At 37.7% G+C, this 21,775-nt stretch overlaps 1 protein-coding gene across 1 annotated transcript in view; it reads left to right on the forward strand.

Moving 5' to 3' along the window:
- Positions 1-21,263, forward strand: part of GAK (cyclin G associated kinase) — a 71,183-nt gene extending 49,920 nt beyond the window's left edge. Inside the window, exons 19-28 of the mRNA XM_014958137.1 lie at positions 289-482; positions 2,356-2,514; positions 3,262-3,720; positions 5,560-5,730; positions 9,270-9,404; positions 9,761-9,880; positions 11,477-11,689; positions 13,050-13,198; positions 13,909-14,085; positions 15,723-21,263. Of these exons, the coding sequence (XP_014813623.1) occupies positions 289-482; positions 2,356-2,514; positions 3,262-3,720; positions 5,560-5,730; positions 9,270-9,404; positions 9,761-9,880; positions 11,477-11,689; positions 13,050-13,198; positions 13,909-14,085; positions 15,723-15,824 (1,879 nt within the window). The 3' untranslated portion in view covers positions 15,825-21,263. The remainder of the gene's footprint in view (positions 1-288; positions 483-2,355; positions 2,515-3,261; positions 3,721-5,559; positions 5,731-9,269; positions 9,405-9,760; positions 9,881-11,476; positions 11,690-13,049; positions 13,199-13,908; positions 14,086-15,722) is intronic.
- The last annotated feature ends 512 nt before the right edge of the window (positions 21,264-21,775 follow it).

A 21,775-nucleotide genomic window follows, 5' to 3' on the forward strand; every position in this document is an offset into this window, starting at 1 on the left:
GGGGTGGGGTGGTGAAGGAGAGGAAATATAGTCTGTGTAGGAAGTAGATGACTTTGATTGCAATAAGATTCTTCTGTTTTTCTCATCTCAAGGAAACAATGTTTTGTTCATAATATCAAAAAAAATTCTGTACCAAAATACCATGTGTTTAAAATACATGGAAAAAGTAAACAAATACAGCATGTTTTAAGCCTTATACTAGCTGCTTTAAAGTTTTGTCTTGGACTGTACTGAATTTAATCTAGTTAGCCATCAGTATCAAAAATCCACTTGTATGCATCTTTGCAGGTATGATCTGGATGCCTGTGACATACAAGAAAAATATCCTGATTTATTTCAAGTCAATCTGGAAGTAGAGGTGGAGCCAAGAGACAGACCTAGCTGTGAACAGCCACCGTGGGATAACATGAACATAAAGGGACTGAATCCCAAGATCCTTTTCTCCACCCGAGAAGAACAACAAGAGATTTTATCAAAATTTGGTAATTTTACTTTAACAACTAGAGAACATGATAAAATGTCTAATGTACTTGGTGTTTGAAGCTTTTTTTTTAATTTCTGACATACTTTAAGTGAAAGACATTTAAAAGGTGGGGTTTTTTTGTAAATATCGCTTAAAAATGTACGTTGTATGAAGGAGTATAAATTAGCCTTCAGAAATGGATTAGAATTATCCCTATTTTACCTCCACTGTCATTACATTTACTTACTTTAAAGCTATGAATATGCTATTTGCAAGCATTTTAGCAAATGATATTGTGATAGCCAGGATTTGTAGGCAAAATGTCTTGAAAGAGATATATTTAGCTAAACTGGCACCATTATAATGTCCCTTAAAATCCTCTGAGCATTTTTCATAAATGATCTTACCTAAAAATGTTTTTATCAAGGTCCTTCTCATGTATAGCCACATAATGTGATTCAATTTTGCAACTTTTCATAATGTAGTCCAGCAGATGTTTAATTTTTTTAATACTACATATTCTGTGTTTCGTCTGTAGATGACTGCATTAATTCCAGTTAATGCTGTTCAGTATCTTTCTTCTTCTCCTGGTATCACTAATTAACTTTGACATTTTCATTAAGGCTCTTAAGCCTTGTCTGTGCTTCCAGAATAAAAAGCATGATAGAGATTATTGTTGTGATTTTAGTACACCGTACATGAGATCTTACTCTGTGCACTTAACATAGTACACTTTAAATTACATTTATTTTGATACAAGGTAGTTGCTGCTGTTTTATCTTCTTTTTCTTGGTTTGTATTATGATTTAGGTAATTTTCTCCTTAGTTTATATAGATTTTCAAAATGCTACTGTGAACACAGCTCACTGAAGTTAAGGTGTTTCATTCATAGTGAGGATTTGTAAAAATTACTCTTTTATTTTAAGTCACTTTCATTTTCTGGTAAATAATTGAAATGTAAGGGTTTCAAATTTCATTGAAAATATTTCTTAAAACTGGTGGTTAGGAAACAGAACAAAAGTGAGTGCTATGAACTGATTTTATAAAACTTGTCTTATTAAAATGAAAAATTTGCACTATTTCATTAATCATGATCTTTCATGTATATGTTCTGAGACAGATTATTTCAGCATCTCTGTAAGCTGCAACCGATTTTGTGGAAGGAGGGTGAAAAAGTGCTCTACCAGTTTGGTATTTAGATTCAGACAAATGTCTTTATCCCAAGCATTCATCCCATTCTTTTCAAACAGTGGATGAACACTTACTAATTTAGGGATTCTTCTTATTTGCCTTAAAGAAACCTCCTTTTTGAGAGTTGATAAAGCAGGTAACTCAGTAAGCAGTAGGTTAACTCAGCCCAAGTCAGTCTTACAACAAAAGTCACTTGATGTCTGATCGCAGTAAAGTAAGAAATATAAGTAGTTAGTTGCAGCACACAGTGTATAACTTAAGTCCTTTGAGTTAACAACTCCATGTTCTTCTCTGGCTTTATGCTCTGTTTTTTTTTCTATAGCTGTGTTTGCTTTTTTCTCCTGTTGCTTTTTGCAGATATTGTTCATAGGTCTTGTACATTTTTTTGGGGGGGTTTGTTGGTACAAGTGAGGTGTAAATTACATTTTTGTACAAGTATAAATAGAATGCTTGAGTGTTTTGCTATGAGTCTGATTTAATTTAGTGTTATAGTTGAAAATACCAGCTTTTTCAGTTGAGGCAAATTTAATAATGCTAATTTCAAAGAGGGGTGGGAATTTGCCTTTGCAGGGTAATAGATACTTTGAGACAGTTGTCTTGCTGTAGCACTCAGTCTGCAAGTCAAATAGCAGCTGCTATGACTGGAATTGAGTTTTAGAAGTTTCTCTTGTAAGGGTTCTGGCTTAAAATCTATTTTATAGGGAAACCAGAGCTGCCTCGACAACCAGGTTCAACTGCACAGTATGAAGCAGAGGCATCCCAGCTGGAGCAGTCTTCAGAAAGTGCACCGACTGATACAGAGTCCCCACACAGCAGTAGTACTGATGCGAATAACTTCTTTCATTCTCTGGACTGGAAAGGTACAGGTTTTCCTCCAAAGTAATTACTTGTTGTATGTTTGTCTTGTACACTTTCTGATGAATGCTTATGGCTTCTTATGCAGCAACACTCACTAGTTCACAAGAATATGAAGAGAAAGGTATTTTAAGAGTGAGCTCGGCTTAACAAGTGGCCATTCTGCTTCATTTAGATAAACGCCAAGTATTGTTCTTTTGATATTGTGTGTAACTTAAATGCGGAGCTAAATTTTTCTGTTTCTGCAAAAATCTTAACCTTAAAGGTCTGCAAGGAAGCGTTTGCATTCCCACAGACCTATTTAAGTTGGCTGAGGAACAGAGGAAACAAAGTAGCCAGTTGGGTCCAGACCAGTATGTATGGACTGAGAAAATGTAACTTTATAGTGCACATGTAAGTTCTTTTTCTGGGTTCTGCTTTGTCGGCAAAAATGTTGGTAACTCAGTGGAGCAGCAGTTACTGAGTGATAAGTGGTACAATGTCCTGAGCTGAATGTCCAGGACCGTCTTACTTTGAAAAAATTCGTAGTATCTGCCCTTGCAGAGTGGCAAGTATGGTAGTGAGCTGCCTCTTCTGCTGGCTTTATACAAAGAGGTGGTGGACAACAGCTAGTCCTTTTTTTATCAATTCTTTTGTGAGCTTTGATTAATTAAGGATTGATTTCATATGATCTCACCATGTAAGTCTGTCTTGTCCTAGTTGACAGAAGAATCCTTGTAATCTAAAGCTGTTATTTCTTTTTATTCAAGAAGGAAAAAATCTGGAGAGTGGAATAGAGGACAAATCATCTAAAAATGATCGTGTTCAACTATCTGATGACAGGGAGGAGAGTGAGCCTTCAGATGAGGAATTCCCTACATTTCCAGGTGAAGAAAGTGCAGTAACTGTTGATGAAAAAGACTCTATTACTCCAGAAGGAGAGTTGCTTTTTGAAGCTCCATCTACACTGTTACAAAAATCTCTTCCTGAAGAGAATGTAGATTTACTGGGATTAGACTCTGATGTTTCACCAGAACAACAACCACCTGTCTCAGAAATAAACTCTTCATCAAGTAACGCGGACTTATTGAACAATCTGTTTGTGGGTAATGCATCACAGATTTCGGAAGAGCCCACTGGAGATCTTCTTGGACAAGGAACAGATTTCTTTTTCAGTGGTCAGTGTCCAGCTGCTACTCAGGGTATGTCTTCAGCAGCAGCCTTGTCCTCAGGTAAGTAAATTTAACATTGGTACTCTTTGGCTGGCTAACAAATAAAAACTGCTGCTTGCATTGTGATTAGCAAATGAGCACCATGTTTTGATCTGTACACTAAAGACATGTTGGTCTATAGCAAGAATTGCATAGAATGGGTGTTTTTACTGCATGAAGGAAATTACTGTACCTTATCCAGGTATTTTGTTATGTTTCTGGTATCCTACTAGCTTTAAACAGTGTAAACAGAAAAGTACCAAATTTTGAGTATAAAGGAGATTCAGTATTCTTAAGGAATTCATACCTTCCCCATATACATTACTTGCTGGATCATCTTCTAAATCAAACTGTAAATAATTGCTCTTGCTAAGGCATAGAATTGTAATAACTTCCTGCTTTCTTGCACCTTACGTGAAGCAATAGCATTAGACATAGTACAGAGCTGCGCTGCTTCGGTCAAATGCTTGTGTGGGATTTTTTCAGTGTTAATCACGTAAGACTGCTAGGCAACTGGAAATCCTGTAGATTACTGTTCAAACCAGTAGGATAATAGTGCTGCTAAAAGGTGTTTTCTTGGTGTTTTTACTGATGTTGTTGGCAGGTCTGTATCCTGAAAGAGCGTGTTAAACCCTACTATCTATTTGGTATTTAAAAAAGGTGTTTTAGTTTAGAGGTTCTATTCCTCTTACCAGTGGATAGTTAGAACTCTGTCACAAGACTAAACTTCTCTGCCTGAAGTTAACAGTAAGATTTTTGGGAATATTAGTCAAATAATCTGAGAAACTCTTATAAGGTTTATTTTATTTGCACAAACATAATTCACTTGGTCTAAAAGCTTTATTCTACATATAGCTGCAAAGTGTTTTTGTAGAGCATCTAGTTGATTTCAAATATTTATTTCTGCTGAAGCAATTCAGTATTGAGCTTCGTTACTGTGGTCAATGAGGAATCACTTAATTTACCTTTTTTACATAGGCAAGTGCCTATGGAAGAGAAGCTTTCTGATTTTATATTTCTTTAACGATGTCTGCCTTACAACATCTGGGCAGTAGTCAAGTATGTATCTCATTCTACCTTTGAAATGGGTACAAGAAAGACAATTGCAGAAGTGAGAATATTTGGCCATCACCTCAGAATGTGCTAGGGCACTATGGCGAGATCTTTCCTTCTCTTCAGCTTCTGAGTGAATCTGGCAGAAGTCCCTGGGCTCTTCAGGATTTTGACCCTAGAGGGCAGCAGAAAAGGGAAGATCTCAAGCCATGATTCCAGCTGTCACATGTTACCACATGCTGACTATAAATACTCTTCCAATTAGCTTTTTCTTCGTTGTGATCACTAGAGACCTGTTGAAAGCCTTGCTTCTGTTGGTTTTCATTCTTGAGTTGACGTGCTTTCTGCCCCAGAGTCAGCAATGCCTTCAAGTCAAAGTGGTAGTATGAATATTTTATTTGATGTTCTTTTTAGTAGTTTAATAGTCTGTTTTGTGTAAATTCTTTGAAGGTTTGGCATTACAGAGCATTTAAATGTAATATGCAGATAATCATTCAAATTTAAGGTGTGTCTTGTGTGGATGAAATTAAAATGTTACTGAATGTGTACAGCCTTGATAAGGATTTGTGTTTGAAGACATAGCTGTTCCTATTGTGTATGGCTGAAATACTTCTTATACCAACATGAAAATACTGGTGTCTAGAAAAAGGGACAGATGGTGACACTTTGCCACAAAAATTTCTTAGAAGGCTGCTGCAGTTGCCAACATGAACTCTGCTTTGTGTTTGTACCCCTAGAGCAGTAAGCCTTTTCCAACTTTTGTCTATTCTAAAATTTGTCATAATTGTTTTCTGCTTCTTTTTTTAGCTGATCCTTTCGACCCATTCACAATGTCATCAGGTTCAGAGACTCAAACTCTGTCTGGTACAGACCTCTTTGGGGACTTTCTTAATCCAAGTTCAGCATCTACAGCAACTACAGTTCCTTCCACACACGGTTCACTTCCGCCTTCTTCCAGCTCAGATTTCTTAAATTTAGGTAAGTGTGCTTCTGGTGTCCTGTTTCTCAGCAGTTTCTACTGCTCTGTGCATTTGTCTTTCAGCTCAGTCAAGGTGGATTAGTGTCTTAATAGATCCACTTGTTCTGACTGCTGTTTTATTTAGCTCTGTGTTTAAGGATTGCAGATACAAATGCACCAAGCAGCAAGGGTTTCCTGTGTAATACCATGCTAATATTTATGATGAGAGAGGATTTCTAGCATTGCTAACCTTCTCTTAGGAGCTGGAGTTTCCTCTGAGAGCCCTTAGAACTGAGGGTACACAAACACCTGCAAACTTATGTTCTAGATGGCAGAATGCTATTTTGATTCTCAGATTTTAAAAATTTTCTGGAAGCCTTGGGAAAGAAACGAGCAAGTCAAGTTATAGTATGGCCAGTTCTTAAAACGCAAGCTAAGGCTAGCTTGGACCTTCTTGACCTGAATGCATTCTGGTAATACACTTACAAAGTACATTATGTAATACTCTAATCTTACTTGCTTAGTTTAATTTCTCTAATGTATTCTTGGTGAAGCCTTTTCCTCGTACATTTATTTTAAAATCTATTAATCTAATCAAAACAAAGTTTTGTGATGTGTTTGGTTTTTCTGTATTTCTATCCCAAGCACGTTTCCAAAGTGTTACTAAACAGAGCTTCTAAGCATTCTCATTATTTAAAGAAAAACATATCCTTGCAAAAAATGGTGCAGTGGCAGAGCCAGGAGTGTTGCTTTTAAAATCAGACTTTCAAAGAAATGTGTGGGTAGGATGGGAGTTGTGGTCAGTCTGTAACAGCTGTTCTCTGCTGCTATTTCGTCCCCACGCAGTTCCCCTGCTTCTGTGTGGGTTCTTCCCATGGGATACAGTCTTTCAGGAACATAGGTCTCTGTAGGTTATAGCCTTTCAGGAACAAACTGCTCCAGTGTGGATAATTGCATTCATGTACCTGCTCTGGAGCTTTCTGTCAACATAGGGGAAAGATACTTAAAATGTACCCATCTTGTCTTCAGTCTGGTGTTACACGATGATTTCCCAATATTTCTCTGTTGCTGTGCAGGCTTTATAAACCCTGTGGAAATGGAGGAATTGGGATGACATTTCATGTTTCTTTGTTTACCTTTTGAATGACAGCTTTTCTATGTTTTTAGCTGAAATGAAATATGTATTTGAGCCTTTAGCATTCCATCCAGTCACAGGTATCAATTCTAGCAAGGAAGTTAGGAATACTAATAGTTACAATGTTTTTAATATAAATGAGTGTGAGTGAAATGACATAACTAGTAACTGGAGAAAAAAGGGCAAATGAGAGCACGATCCCAAGTGACATACTTTGAAGAATTGTAAGTAGACGACAGTGCAAACATGAGGTCTTTAAATTGAGGGAGAATTTTAAACTCTGTAAAAATCTGTTAGTAGTAATGTCAGTCTTCATTCAAAATAAGCTGCAGCAATGAGATAGGGTGTATCTACTGTTGCAGCAGTAATAAGTGTCTGGAGTTAAATTCTAGTGATGGATGAGCTTTCTTCAGTAGCAAACAATTACTAAACCTCTACAGCTAATAGGTGGGATCACTGTTCACTTCAGAATCAATAACCTGCTTTTAAGTTGCCACACTTGAAAAAACAAGCTATCATCAGTAGCTGGAGGATTGTCCATTTTTCCTTAGTAGGTAACGTTCAGTGAGCATTTTTGAGAACAGAATTGGTTTGTTTGGATATGCCAGTAGCAGGTCACCTCTAATGCAAGTCAGGAATGTATTTCCCTCTGTGAGAATGAACTGACCTGATCAAAAGATAGCAGGAGATGTGGAAGATGATCAGAGGACCAGTGCAGTCTTCTCCTGAGTTTTTTAGTTTCTGTGATGACTGTGTTCTCTGTCTAGCCTCTTAGTTCACAGAAAATCCTGTTGTCCTCTGTGATTAAAGGATTTCACACAGAGATGACAAGTTAAATAAAGAAAACCTAATGCTAGTTATGTGTAGGATATAGTAAAACACAGGTCTGTTATCTCAGGAAGCTGGAAAGTGTGATCTGATTACCATCAATTTATTCTTACACCTTAGATTGGTTTGATCAGTGTTAGTAAAGAACTGTGCCCTGATGTGCTGTGGTGGTTACTGCCATATGGCTAAGGATTATAAATATGCACATTGAAGAAGAACTTAAGGGACAAGCAGGTATGGATCTGCTTGCCCGTGATCTCAGTTGCTTCAACTTTGGGAATATTTAGCTAAACTTCATATTTCACCCTTTCTTTAGATATTCTGCTCCTTTACCTTAATGTTTTTGTATGAACTCCAGTGTGCCAGGTTAGAAATATAAGGGATTCAGCATGTGGTTTTGTCATACATCTTCAGAGTGTAAAAATCAGAGTATCATGTCAGTAACACTATTTCTTTATGTTAAAATCTATCGTAATTCCCAAGTTATACAACAAGAAAGAATATAGCATAAGAATAAAAGCTTCCAGGAGGTACATCTTACTGTTCAGTATATTGTACTCCATTATTGCAGCTTTTCCCTGATAGTGTTGTGGATGAATGTGGGCTTGTACTGTTCATACTGAATTTACTGCTGTAGTAGCAATAGGCTACTCCCTGCTTTGTGCAGGGTGGGAGAGGTGGTGAACTTGATTGCTCTTAAACCAGCCGTTACAAAACACTTGGTTCCCATAGTGTGTTCTCAACCTTTCAAATGCATTCAGCTGTAATTTACTTTATCCCTTTTTCTCACAGCTAGGTTTTATCATAGTTAATTCTGTAAGTGGTTGTAAATTTCCTTATGCCCCTGTAGAAAAAAATATTGTATTAGCAGAGATAATATTTCTAGCTTAAAAATCAATACTAACATCAATTGAAGGTCTACTTAATGTTTGGGAGTAGTGTATGGTACAGCAAATTTCTAAACTACTGAATAGATACTTTTGGATGCCTTGACATTTATAGCCAGTGACACGGCTGTGTAGCAGATAGCTGGGTTCCTGAGTACTGAGGCAACTACATACTGCTTCTCCTATGGTTTCAGAGGCAGGGAGATGAGGGGCTTAAGTCTGGTGAAAGGGCTAAAAATTGTATACTGTACCTTCAGAAGACTTTGGCAGCTACTTCGTGCATTTTATTCTGATGTTCACCTTCACATGCAGCAAAAATGACTGTTGTAATACAGGCACTTAGCAGACATTTGTTGTGTTGTATTTGATGTGCTCTCTTTGCAGCTGTAAGATTTAAGTATAAATAGAATTAGTGGTTTGAGGTGGTGGAAGGCATGTTTAATTTGCTTCAAATGATTTCCTCAAAGTAAAATAGCTTTTATGTTTTGGTATCAGTATTCAGAGGATAAAGTTGAGAAACTGAGAAAAGTGAAAAGCAGGGATATAGTATCATCAAAACATACAAAGCATCAAAATGTCACTGTTTTTGTAAGGATGGCAATGTAGCCAACAATGTCCTACACAGTTCTATAGGTATTGGCAAAATATCCATTATTGTGATGGTTTTCTTAAAAGAATAATCAAAAGATTTCTTTTTTTTGTTCTGTAGGGAATTTGACACCGGAGCCACCTAAAATATCAGCTTCTACAAGCCACCCAGATCTCTTAAGTGGGTGGGATTCTTGGGCAGATTCCTCAGCAACCAGCAATGTAGCGTCACCACAGCTGAAGCCTCTTTTTGAAGGTATTATGAAATAAAATTCTTCCATTAGAGGAAATAAGGAATACTCCAGACTTGATCAGTTTAATCACCTGAAAATGCTGAACATGCTTGTTTGCTTTGTTCCTTAAAGGACTCTGTGCTCTTGTTCTTAAATGCCCCTTTGGTAAGGCACTTCTGCAGTTTTTCAGAGTAAGTTCAAGGCAGAGGAACCAAATAGTTTCAGTTGTCTATAGTAATGGTAATTCTTGTGATGGTAAAAGACGTCATAGAGCAGAATGCTGGAGAGGTTTACACAAGGTGTTGTGGAAATAGTACTTTTATTCATTTCCTCAATTTCAAAATACATCAAGTACATGATATGTTTTCTTATTATACAGGTCAAGCTTTTACCACAGGGGGCCAGTCCAGTGTGTCTTCAGGTTTGTCTTCTAGCCAGGCTAAATCTCAGAACTTTGATCCTTTCGCTGATCTTGCCAATCTTGGATCTGGTCTTCCAGGTAAGATCTTTTAAGACACTATATTTAATGCCTCTACAGTTTAATTCGTTTGTTGTACCAATAAATGTAACTGATAGCTTAAATAAAGGAAAGTGTTCCCTTTTAATTGTTAACAACCAGCTTGAGGCAGTCAACTCAGCTCTGGGTTGCTGAGAGCAGACAAGTAACAAGAAAAAACTGAATCTTTTGTGAAACATCCAGAATAATATTTCAGAAGATAACCACAGCTGTGATTTAGAAATGCTTCAGAATCCAGATGAGAAGGTAAAAGAAAGCAGGGATTGCTGATTCAGTAACTGAGCATGAGGTTTCTTATCTAGTGTTTATTGATGCTGTGCGGTGAAGGATATGAAATGAAAGTTGGCTTAAATTCTTTGTTAGATCCAAAGGGACAGTTGTTTTCCTTTTAGTTCAGTGCTTTATTTTTAATTCAGTAGGCCCTCCTAGCTCTTCTACTTAAATCTCTCACGTTTGTAAGATGAGCACAAATCAGGCCCATGCTTGTACACCAATACCATGAGCATTATGAACATTTGTCAGTTTGCAGTGGAGTGCACAAGATGGTATGGAAGATGAGACACATCACAGAGCAACATTTCTCCCAGGATTTTATATTCATGGCAAACTTGGGAACTAGCCCTGCAGCATTCTCAAACAGCAGAAAAACTAAGGGCAATAAAAAAAGCTGAGGTCCTTGCATTTCAGGACCATCACCAAGGGACGATTTGAAACAGCCTACAGTTGCTGAGTTGCTGAATTACAGAAATGTGCTTTTGCCTTAGCTTGGGGGTAACAGAGGTTTTATCCTGTTGCCTTGGCAGTTAGCATTGTGTATTTAATTGAGTATCCTCTTGGTGGAATTCTTATCTAAACACAAGGTAACATATACAATGTTTGGCTTCTTTATGTTGTCTGTGCATAATTACTTGAAAATTCTAGTGTTGAAGCAGTAGCAATAAGGCTGCTCTGCAGTAAACCATTTACCAAAATTTTCTAGTTTAATAATTCCAGGTTAATATGGACTTGTTTATAGATAGTGTGGCAGTAAATAAAATAAATTTGTCTTCCATTTGGAAATAGAGGTGTAGAACACACTGAACCGGTAGAAGAAATTATATTGATTTTAGCAGAATTTAGATCAATTCATCTTTCAGTTAACTTTCAATAGGAAAAATTATTGCATTAACAAGTAGCCAGATGTCACTGTGCTAATGAGCCTTCTCAGGCTTGAAACTGAGTTGTAAGAACTGGAGTTTAGACTCCGTGTTGTGTTTTTCATGGGAGTGTTTTGGCCTTCACATGCAAGTCATTATTCTGGAAGAAGAGTTAGGAGAGTCAAAGCTGGTTAATGAGAATGTTATATAAACAGAAAAGAAACAAGGCTGGAAGACTTTCATTAATGGCTATAGCTCCTGTATCAAAGTTACTTGTTAATGAGACTTAAATTCATTTTAGACACACTTCTTTGTGTGTCTTTCTCTTGCATAGTGGTATCACTGTCACTGTGAACTGTGTGGTTAGATCTCAAAACCGAACTGTCGTACTGAACAGGTGGTAGATACCAAGCTGAACAACTAATTTAGTGATTATTATTAGGTTCTTCCAGTGGTGGACTCTCAAGTAGTGGCTTTGGTCAGAAGACTGCTCCATCGCAGAAGCTGGGAAATCAGTGGCAGAAATCCACAAAACCACAAAGTACTTCATGGCAGTCCCAGACTAAATCCAGCACAGCAGCTAAACCCAATTACACAGGAAACTTCAGTGTTATTGGAGGGCGAGAAGAAAGAGGAGTCAGAATCCCGAGCTTTGGTAAGTTTTCTGAAGGCATTACTTCTAACGGCCTGTGTGAAGTTAGTCAGAGGAGCTGTTAGCAGCAGGAACTCTTGCACCTTCATCTTTTTATTTACGTTTAGGTTGTATCTAGTTAAAATCAGAAAAGAGCTTGCCAAATCTGCTGTTCTGCTTTTGCAAAGCTACACTAGAATATCACAGAGACAAGGTTAACATGGCCCAGTTATTTGCATGTTTGAGCCTAAGGTCTCAAGGCTATGTTCACTGGTTTTGTATCACTGGGTTAGAAAGGTAAATTTGATATATCCAGGGAGAGGTGGTTGATAACATTGCATCATGCTTGTCTACTTATGATACACAGGTAAAAGTATGAAATAAATTTCCTAGCTGAAGAATAGTATCTAGTCTTAAAAAAGACTAAAGTTACTAGAAATTCTTGTGTTTCAGACAAGGATAAGGATAAGAGTAGGTGGAATCATTCTTGGAACCAGTCCCTTAAGATGTTCCAACCGAATAGGCAAACCTAGAGGTATAAGGATGGGCATAGCCTCTTCTATGTTAACCTGCTTGGAAAATTTTATTTTCCTGGTGTGTTGGTAGTAGGATTGTGCCTCCCTTAAACTGTCATATAAGTGAACAACTGGTACTTCTGTTAGTTGAAATAATTCTGTTGATCTGTATCTGGAAAGAGGTGACAGGATGGAGAGACAGTGGGTACAAGTTGCTGCACAGGAAGGTCTGAGTGGACAACAGGAGGAAAAAATAACAATTAGCATGAAGAAATGCTGAAATGGGGCAAGAGATGTTGTGATTCCTTACCCTTGAAAACAGCTGTACCTCAACTGGACAAGGACCTAAGAAATTTATCTAGTCGGGGTTCGAATTCAGTTATTCTACAGTTCTCTAAAATTATTTGGTTCTATAATGACTTTTCATGTTGATACTTTATCCCTTCATTATTCTGTATAAGTTTCAACACACTTAAATGTTGACTACATACTTCTGACTAGAGTATTGAGTACCTTGAAAAACTACTACACAGCAGTTAGAATTACTTTATAGTGGAAAAATGGAACCCTTTCTAAAATCATTAATAAGTAGATATGTATTCCCTCATATCTACTCCGTTTTTGAAAAAAAGGACATGGAAGTATTTAGTCACACATATGCACATGAGGTTCTAGCATGCTGGACTGAAAGCTTGTCAGTGATCTCTTTTATTCCTATCCTGTTAGTCTTGCAGAGTTTATCAAGTCACTGTAGCATGTTTATCATGGTAGTGAGCAATGTCCTGTAGGTGTATCCAAGTGCAATATATTTCCCCCATTAATGTGTTCTGCTATGTAACTTTTCATTTAATGATTTTCTTCTCTCATAGGTCAAAAGCCAAAAGTTTCAGAAAATGACTTTGAGGATCTTTTATCTAATCAAGGGTTTTCAGCTAAATCTGATAAAAAGGGACCAAAGACCATTGCTGAGATGAGAAAACAAGAAATGTCTAAAGATATGGACCCCTTGAAACTCAAGGTTTGTTTAACAGCGATTCTGATTTAAGTGAAAATCTGTACTTAAGCTTAAAACCGCTGATAACAGCGTAGAAGGATACAATGACTAATACAGCAAACTGATAAAGCAGAATGAAATTTTATCTGTATTTAAATCATATGATTGTAGAAGATGATTGTAGATCATATGATTGTAGAAGATTGTTTATTAGCATGAACAAGAGTCAGTTGGCAATGAAGCAGCAGTGGTAATAGCTCAAAAAGTGTGTGGATAGAACACAAGGTGAAGTAAACATTAACTACTCATATACATGATCTGAAACTTTTGTAGAAACCAAGTAAGAATTTTAGTAAATTAATGTTATGCCCTTACAGGAAGATAATGTAATTGTAACAGATGTTTTTAATGAGTCCTGTCAGTTCTCTTGCCATTACATAGTTAATTTTATAGGGTTTTGTAACACCTTAGTAATTTCTCCTGCAGTGACTGCATTTCTGCAGTGAAGTAATAACAATGAGCTACTCCCTAGTGGCAGACACGAAATACCACTTCTGGGTAGCTAGTGACTTGGGTGCCACAAAGAAGAATGTACTGAGGCAGTTGGACTTACTGAGTGGATGCAGCAAAACAACTGTACTTGGGTCTTTGGAACAGAGTGAAGGTTGTGTCTCTAGATAGACTGAGAATGCTTACAGTGATGCATTCAGTTCTGTACATTCTGTTTTTCCCAGATCCTTGAATGGATTGAAGGAAAGGAGAGAAATATCAGAGCATTAATATCCACTCTTCATACCGTACTTTGGGAAGGGGAAAATAAGTGGAAACCGGTCAGCATTGCAGATCTAGTAACTCCAGACCAAGTAAAGAAGTACTACAGGAAAGCAGTGCTTGTAGTTCATCCAGATAAGGTGAGTGTGTTCATCTGACCTCCTTTCCTTTAGAAGGAACGAAGACTGCTTTTACCACACAATACTAGTTCCTGACAGATGCTGCAGCCTTGCTTCTTGATCAGCACCCTTGGTGCTCTTCACTTTGCTCCCATTGTCTTCTGAATTTGGTGTCCTACTGCATTCAGGCAGTACTGGATTTTTCTTGTCATCCTGACACGGCACAGAATTCAACAGATAAATGTTAACAAATTAAAGATCCCATGGAAGTTGTACGGAGCACCAGTCAGTTATGCTGTGTCCTGGCTGCTGGCAGGTTTAATGCTGATTAGTGAATCTGAATAATGCTGAATAGTGATTAGTGGAATCTGCTTTATTTCTACTAGCTGATAGTTCAGGTCTTTTAGGACTATTCACCAATTTATGAAGACTTGGAGGCTGCCACAGTGAAACTGGTAGGAAAAAAAATGCTGAACCTCCTTTACTAAACAACTTTCCTAGGAACTAGAAAAAGTTAATTTCATTAGAGTAAATTTGAAAAATACTTGATGGATATGACATTCCAGTTGTCTTTTAAAACTACTTAATGCATTCTATTACTGTTTGTTAGTCTTCCAATGTATAAAGGTAGCTTCTTTTTCTGAGGCATTGCTCTAGGCTGTGTTGTAGATACAAAAGTAAGTGATGAATATACCTGGTTGAATTTTCAGGCTTGCCTTTACTGGTGGTTTGGTGAGCAGCAGTCTTAAGTCCTATGTCATCTTGTGTCCATAATGGAGGAACAAGACATTGTTTGTTTCTTTTTCTTTCCCCTGTCCTTTGCTGTTCTTGGCCATCTGGCTTCCTCTACCCCTGTGGAAGTTTTTTGGTGCTTTCATTAAGCCCCTTTAACACATCCGTGTCAGAACACAAGTCTCTTTGAGGGATTTTCTTCTTCCTTGGGTTTTTTTTGCCACTTTGAGTTAAGGCAGTCCCTAAAAGGGTCTATAAAGTACTTCAACTGGCAAAAGTCAAGTAGCAGGAGAAGTGGAAGGATACTGGAGAGGGCTCTGGGGCTGACCTATTGTATTGGAAAGAACCGTCAAAATGACTTGTGGGACTAGATTTCTACTTACCGTGGGGGTTGGGTTGGCAATAGGCAGGAAACCAGGAGCGTACTGTCTTTGAGTATGGAGGCAAATACACAGGAAGTGCTATGTCGTTAATGTGGAATCTGAATGTCAACCCCAATCAGCAACAGATTTTTCTCCAAGAAATCCCATCCAAAAGGAGTTGTCTTAAATAGTGCTTGAATTTTATTCTTGTACACTACTGCAAGGTCTGTCAGGAAGCAATTCCAAAAATGACTGGATTTGATCATTAGCTAAAACTACTTAGGAAAATACAACTTGGAAATCTGATTTTAGCTGTGTTTCAGTTATTTATGAATTGCACTAAAAGTCTGACGTAATGTAAGAAAACCAAGGCTTTGGCTTTGTTTAAAATACTCATGACACACTTTGGATAAGATTGGAGAGGGCTGTGTGTCTGCAAAATTGCATTTGCACAGCAGTCTGAAGTTGTTGAATAACATAGGAAAGATCCCACCCCTCTTATATTTGCTAAGTCATATAATTCCCAATATTTTTATGTTTCTAATACGTTCTGTTTGTTTTCAGGCCACAGGACAACCTTACGAGCAGTATGCCAAAATGATCTTCATGGAATTGAATGATGCATGGTCAGAGTTTGAAAACCAGGGATCAAAGTCCCTTTTCTAGAACTTGACCTTTTACAGAACTACTACTAAAAACTGGAGCTGAGCATTGTTCTGACTTTATTGCACCTATCATTTATGAAGCATTTTTCCATGAATTCAGCACAGTTTCAATCATGCACTTAAATGTGGGGATGTATTTTGTAAGATGTAGAGTACAAAGCATTATATAGATGCATTAAGAAAACAGCTGCTCAGTACTTGAAATCATCACAATCTGGGAGTAAAGATTTCCTTTCAGTTTTATATGGTAAAAGACAATTTTAATGAAGCTCCATGATTTCTGGTATACTAGTATTAATTATAAATCATTCCAGTTTCATTGATCTTTGCTTTACCTCTGTCTTCCCCAATTTGTCTGTTACTTTCAGTAGTTTTGTGATTCAGTTTTGTTCTGGTGCCTGTTCCCTTATTCAAAGTGCTTCAGTTATCAGCAGTGAATTTGCTTGGTTTATCTGAAACCTGAAGATGTACATTTTCATCTGTATTTTATGTCATCAATCTGATAATCATTCTGTAAATAATGCTTTCTGACAATGCCTGTGTTCCTTAAAATAAATTAACAGTTGTTTAGCCAAAAAGACCCAAAATGTGGGAAAGTCAGCCAGGGTTGTTCTTGATTTTTAATTTTTAAGTATCATGAGTTTAGAAAAAAACCTGACTTTAAGGTCTGCATGTTCCTGCTGTTTTGTTATTTATTATGAACCTTTGGAAGGCAGTGCTCTGACCAGTGGTTATTTTCCTAGTTCTTTAAGTCATGTCTTTTGCTTCTGATTTCAGTGGAACATTCCTTCCATTTGACTTAATCTGGTAGAAATAATGGTATTCTGAAACTTGAAGTGTAAGCACAAAACATTTTTGATTTGTCTGAGTAAATACTACATTACTCATTATCACCTGGAGAGCATTTAAAGTGCTTGAACATATTTTGCTGCATGTCTGAACTTCTGTATTTTTTGATATGCATGACATCAGTGTATGTGAAAACGTGGGGTGTATCGGCAGACTGCTGCATTTCTGCTCACCTGCCTTCCATGTACTAGCTAGTGCAAGATGAGTAGAGACACAACTTGATAAGGAAACTTTACATGTTTCCTCATGCCTATTCAGAAGGCAGTTTTTCACTAGTGCTGGGGTGAATGAATGCAAATGACCAATGACTGTTACACCCTGTGTAATAACAAAGTACAATTTTCATATCGTTTGAAAATGTTGAAAAATAGTGTTGTGGTATTAAAGCTTTGTCAGCAGTATCTTGAAACAGTACTGTTGGGCGTTTTAAGGGGATATTTTGATCATCTTGCCATTTTATACATTTTGCATGCTTAGCTGAGGGGAGCTGTACCATTATCAGAGGCAACTGTTCAGCTAAACAGCTCCTGAACACTGTGTTGGATGAGATTTTCCACTGCCATGGCAGCCTGAGAAATGATGGGTTAGAGACTTGTGAACACAGGTTGCAATTTATAGTCTCTAAGCCCAGATCGAACACAGTTACTTACTAACCTCTGATAAAAGGGTTTGTGTGTATATTCAGATATATATTCAGCTACTGTGATTCTTGTTTGTTTGTTGTTTTTTTTTTAAGATGGAAGCCAGGATCAGTTACGGATCAGGAAAGTTATGGTTATATATTATTCATAGCTGCAGTTGTATTTCAGTTACTGCTTTGAAGCAGTCTCAAATCTCAGTAGATTTTTTCATAAAAACAGGTAACTTGCTGTCTGATTTAGTCTAAGAGCTAATCTTTGTCTCTTGGTATCCATTGAAATCATAGAATAAACAGCTTCTGCTGGTAGGATAGGTTTGTTGGAGACCTAAATGGCTTTTTACAGTTCTAGGGCAAATGATATCTAATAATAGGCTTAAAAAGGCACACACAGGTACAAAATGACTGTGATTGGCTGCACTCCTATATACAGCTGAGAGATAAAGCATTTCTGAGGGAGCTGCTTTTAGTAAGGAAGGGCCACTTTAAAAAACGATATTCCTTTCAGCACGTACTCTAATTTCTTTCAGCACATAGTAATACTCAGTTTTGAGGGACACATTTTTAATTGTTCTTTTCTTGAAATACATCTATAAAATAAAACTAAAATTGGGAGCAAAATATCTTCCTCTTTGTATGGTAGCATTTTCTGGGTTATGTCTATATTTCTCTGTTTTTATTTTTCTACTCTTGTTTGCAAAATTTTCTTTAGTGGTGGAGAAGAACATTAGGTGTGCTTTTAATAGTGAGGGAAACGAGTGCAATAGTTTTATCTGGAACAGAAGATCTCTTAAAATTGATTGCCCCTTTTTAAAATTATGGAAAATCATAACATTTGGCTGTGGATTTTTCCAAAGCTGATTTGATAGTGCAATTTCAATTAGGACAGGGCCCCTTGACTTATTTTATGGTTTAATCGGCTCTGGTCCTCAGTGGGAGAGCTGGCTGATTCCTGTATCCTGCTCTTTTCTGTGTAGTTCAATTTTGGTGCTAAGAATCTGGGAGAAACTCAGTTTGGTAAACTCTCAAATCCTGTTGAATAAACTATTTTGGTTGTGTTCTGGGTTTGTATGTGTAACTGTCATTTAGCTGTGCTGTGTACAAGAATGTGCACTATGGCCCTGTAAGCAAACTTCCAATATTCAAGTGATGAATATGACCACAGTAAAATGAATTTTTGTGTTCTTTAAAAGATAAAGCAACAGGACCACTAAAGGTGTTTCATAGTGTAAGGCTTATATATTAAATTTTTTAGTTACAGGAATCTGAGAAGAGGGAGGTTAAGGTAAATTTTATATAAATATCAGTTGAGTCTTAGTGTTGCTTTTAAAGGAGAGGGTCATTTGGAAGGAAAAGTCCAGAAGTTCTGTTTGAACTAATCTTAAAACAGTAACAAAAAAAATGGGGGGGAGGGGGGGTACCAATCCTGTTTTTCAACCATTCTCACGCTCTGTATTTTGTTAACAGTTTATCTGCTGTATGGGATAGACAGCACCCAAACTGCTAGACGCACATTCCACTGTATCTGTATTCTTAATGTACACATTGAAAATCTTTTAGAATAGGCTACACTGATTAAACTGACTTGATTAGATATTGTGAATTCTCTCTGAGCTTAAAATATGTTTTTTTCATTCATGCTTATTATTCATTGCATAGTTAGATTTTGGAATGTTGAAGTGAAATCATGCTGAAAGCTAGACTTAATATCTGCTTCTTCTGACTCTAAAGCTTGTGGTTGAGGTCAGTGTTGCCAGTAGGTTGATGTTATGTCTACCAGACTTCACATGTGACACGTGTAGTTGTATTGTGAAGTGTCTCCTTGACTCTTGCAGCAAATCAAGGTGCCCTTTTGCCCCATGTTTGTAGTTCCTTTGTCTGTTAATGACAACTAATACCACACCTTCTTTGCAGCCTACCAGGATCTAGCTCTTAAAAGTGAGTAGCTTGACATGATTATTGCAAAAGCAAAGAAAAACATTGGAACATAGATTCAGGGAAGAGTATAGAAAAACATCCAGGCTCAAACCTACATCTCAAATGTTGCTTTCAAATTCTGTCTTTGTTGACCTATTCGTACTACTCCTCCTCTGCTAAAAGCAGGTCTAGACTAGGAGAAGAAAAATGGTTTGTATCTTGCTTTTCCAGCCCTATTAGAAGTGCTACTGACTGGCTCCAGACAAGTGGCAGTACAAAGCATGTGGCTTTTTTTTGTAGAAGTTACTATAAAGCAGGTCTTACGAAATGATAGGACACGTTTCCACTAGTTGCTTATGTTACACTGCTGTTAGATCTGAAGAGTCAGGCTATTTAACTTTTAAAATAGCGATGTGTGAAGAATGTTAAGAGTGCGTGAGGCTAGAACCTGCCAAATGGAGAAGCAGGATCTGTTTTCACCATACTGGAGAAAATCAGTTGGTGTCTCTAACTTTAGGCATGCCTGTTTGGTGTTTCCTAGTGCTGTCAGATTTCCTTGAACTTAACAGCAGGGAAGAGAAAGAAAATGAGCAGTTAAGCACTTTCATTCATATTAAATCATTGGGTTATGCTCAATATTGTAAGCGGGTAGTGAGTCCTAGACATAGAGGCTGGGAGGAAAAGTTCCTCTGCATTGTCACTGGGGTAAAGTTCAGGTACTTTGTTAGTCAATGGTGACTTCCTTCAGCAAGTACAGAATGCAGTGCTGATGAAGTAGGTTTCCTTGAAACAGTGGCAAAGTCCTTGGCATTGCACCTGTGAGTGTAACTAGTGCTCATGAAAAATGCCTTGTTTACCTCCCTTTTCTTGCTAATTCTAGAAAGTTCCTCCAGTGGTGTCTCGCCATGCGCAGAGTAACCGGTCCTTCCTGAATGTGGGCTAGGTCTCAAAGCTGCATGCACAGGATTAATATTTTGCACAAACCAAAGCAGAGATGAGCATAACTGAGGTATCGACTGCTTTTGGGACTGCTGGGTTATGTGCGCCCTTGCACCCCCCAAGGCAGACTGCAGTTTTGCCAGCAGCAGTAGGTTTGCACAGTCACTGGCTACTGCATTCTCTGCTGATCACAGGAATACTTCAGGGTAGCATAAATGTGGAAACTTTAGTCCTCCTTAGCTGTGTTCTTAATTGCCTAACAATTGCAGTGTAACAAATGCTTTGTAAATAAGTTCAAATTAGTCCTGTACAGTTGCCTGTGCTTTTTGAGTCGGTTGACATTTTCTTGACAAGAACTTGCAGGTGACTGGCCTGTGAAAGCTGGAGAAGGAATGTATTGTTTCCTTCCCCCTGGGTCTGACCCTGGTGCAGAGCAGCTCCAGCTACTGGCTGCCCGGTGGCGGGAGCGAAGGGTGACTCAGTTGGGCTGTGGTTCTCATATTGATGAATCTTGCAGTGCTTGCTTGCTCTCCGTTTGGGTGAGCTTCTTGTTGACTGCAGTTTAGACTGCGTTAAGCTTCCAACATATGCTCCAAAAATACAAAATCACTAATTTTTATGAAGGATACGTGTTGTCATGGAAGTTTTTTTTTTATTACCAAAAGAGGATTAAGAGGCATTGTGAGAACTCCCAAAACTCTTTAGTGGAATGTACTGTATTTTTGCAATGTAGACTTCTGGAAGTGATTGTCATCTCTGATAAGGACTTAGATTGCTGTGATGTCCTTATTACATTTACCTGTAGTCGTGATTGTACTTTCTATACCTGTGATTTTTCTGGTCTGGGGTGTGTGGAAGGACATAACAGATGTTAAAGTCCTACTTTTTGCCATCATTTAGGAAAGTCAATGTACTGAGTAATTTTGCTACTAATGAAATGGAAATTATACCTGTATGTATATAAAGGTAATACAGTCAAATTAAGCCTTGTTTAAAAGTAGATTTATTGTTTGGCACAATATCCTTGAACAGAATATTTTGCTTTGAAATGTATTATGACTTGACTTAACCAGTGATCAATTAAAACAACCAAAATGATTTTGCATGTTTGTTTCTTTAGCAAGGAGATGAGGAAAAAGTGGACAAGACTGAGGCAGGAGGGAGGAGTGAGCAGCCTGTTGGGAGGGTGGGGGAGTGGGACATTCAGTGGTGAAGTACTGGAGACCTGGGGAGTCTATGAGGGAATACTGGAGAAGGGGGAGTTGCTGCTGGGACAGTTATAACAAGGTGTCCAGGAGCATGTTTTGACTCCATGCTCTCAAGTAAGAATGGGGAAACAGGGTCTTTTATACTTGAAAGCAAGCCACTTGGTGACATTGAGAAAGTTTATTTAAAATAATAAAAGCATAGGATTACTGCAGGGCATTCCCAAGGGGAAGGGTGGAAAATGGAGGATATGGGAGAATGGACTGGCATGACCAAAGAAGGATGGGTGGGATAAGCATGTGGCAGAAAATAGAAGCATTAGCAAGCTGAAAAGCAAGCAAAGTTCTGCTAGGGAAAGGCCGTTGGCACTAGAAATATTTTTCATATTCTGTTTACTACTTTAT

Source organism: Calidris pugnax, unplaced genomic scaffold (assembly GCF_001431845.1).
Source record: "Calidris pugnax isolate Ruff unplaced genomic scaffold, ASM143184v1 scaffold317, whole genome shotgun sequence".
NCBI classification, from domain to species: domain Eukaryota; kingdom Metazoa; phylum Chordata; class Aves; order Charadriiformes; family Scolopacidae; genus Calidris; species Calidris pugnax.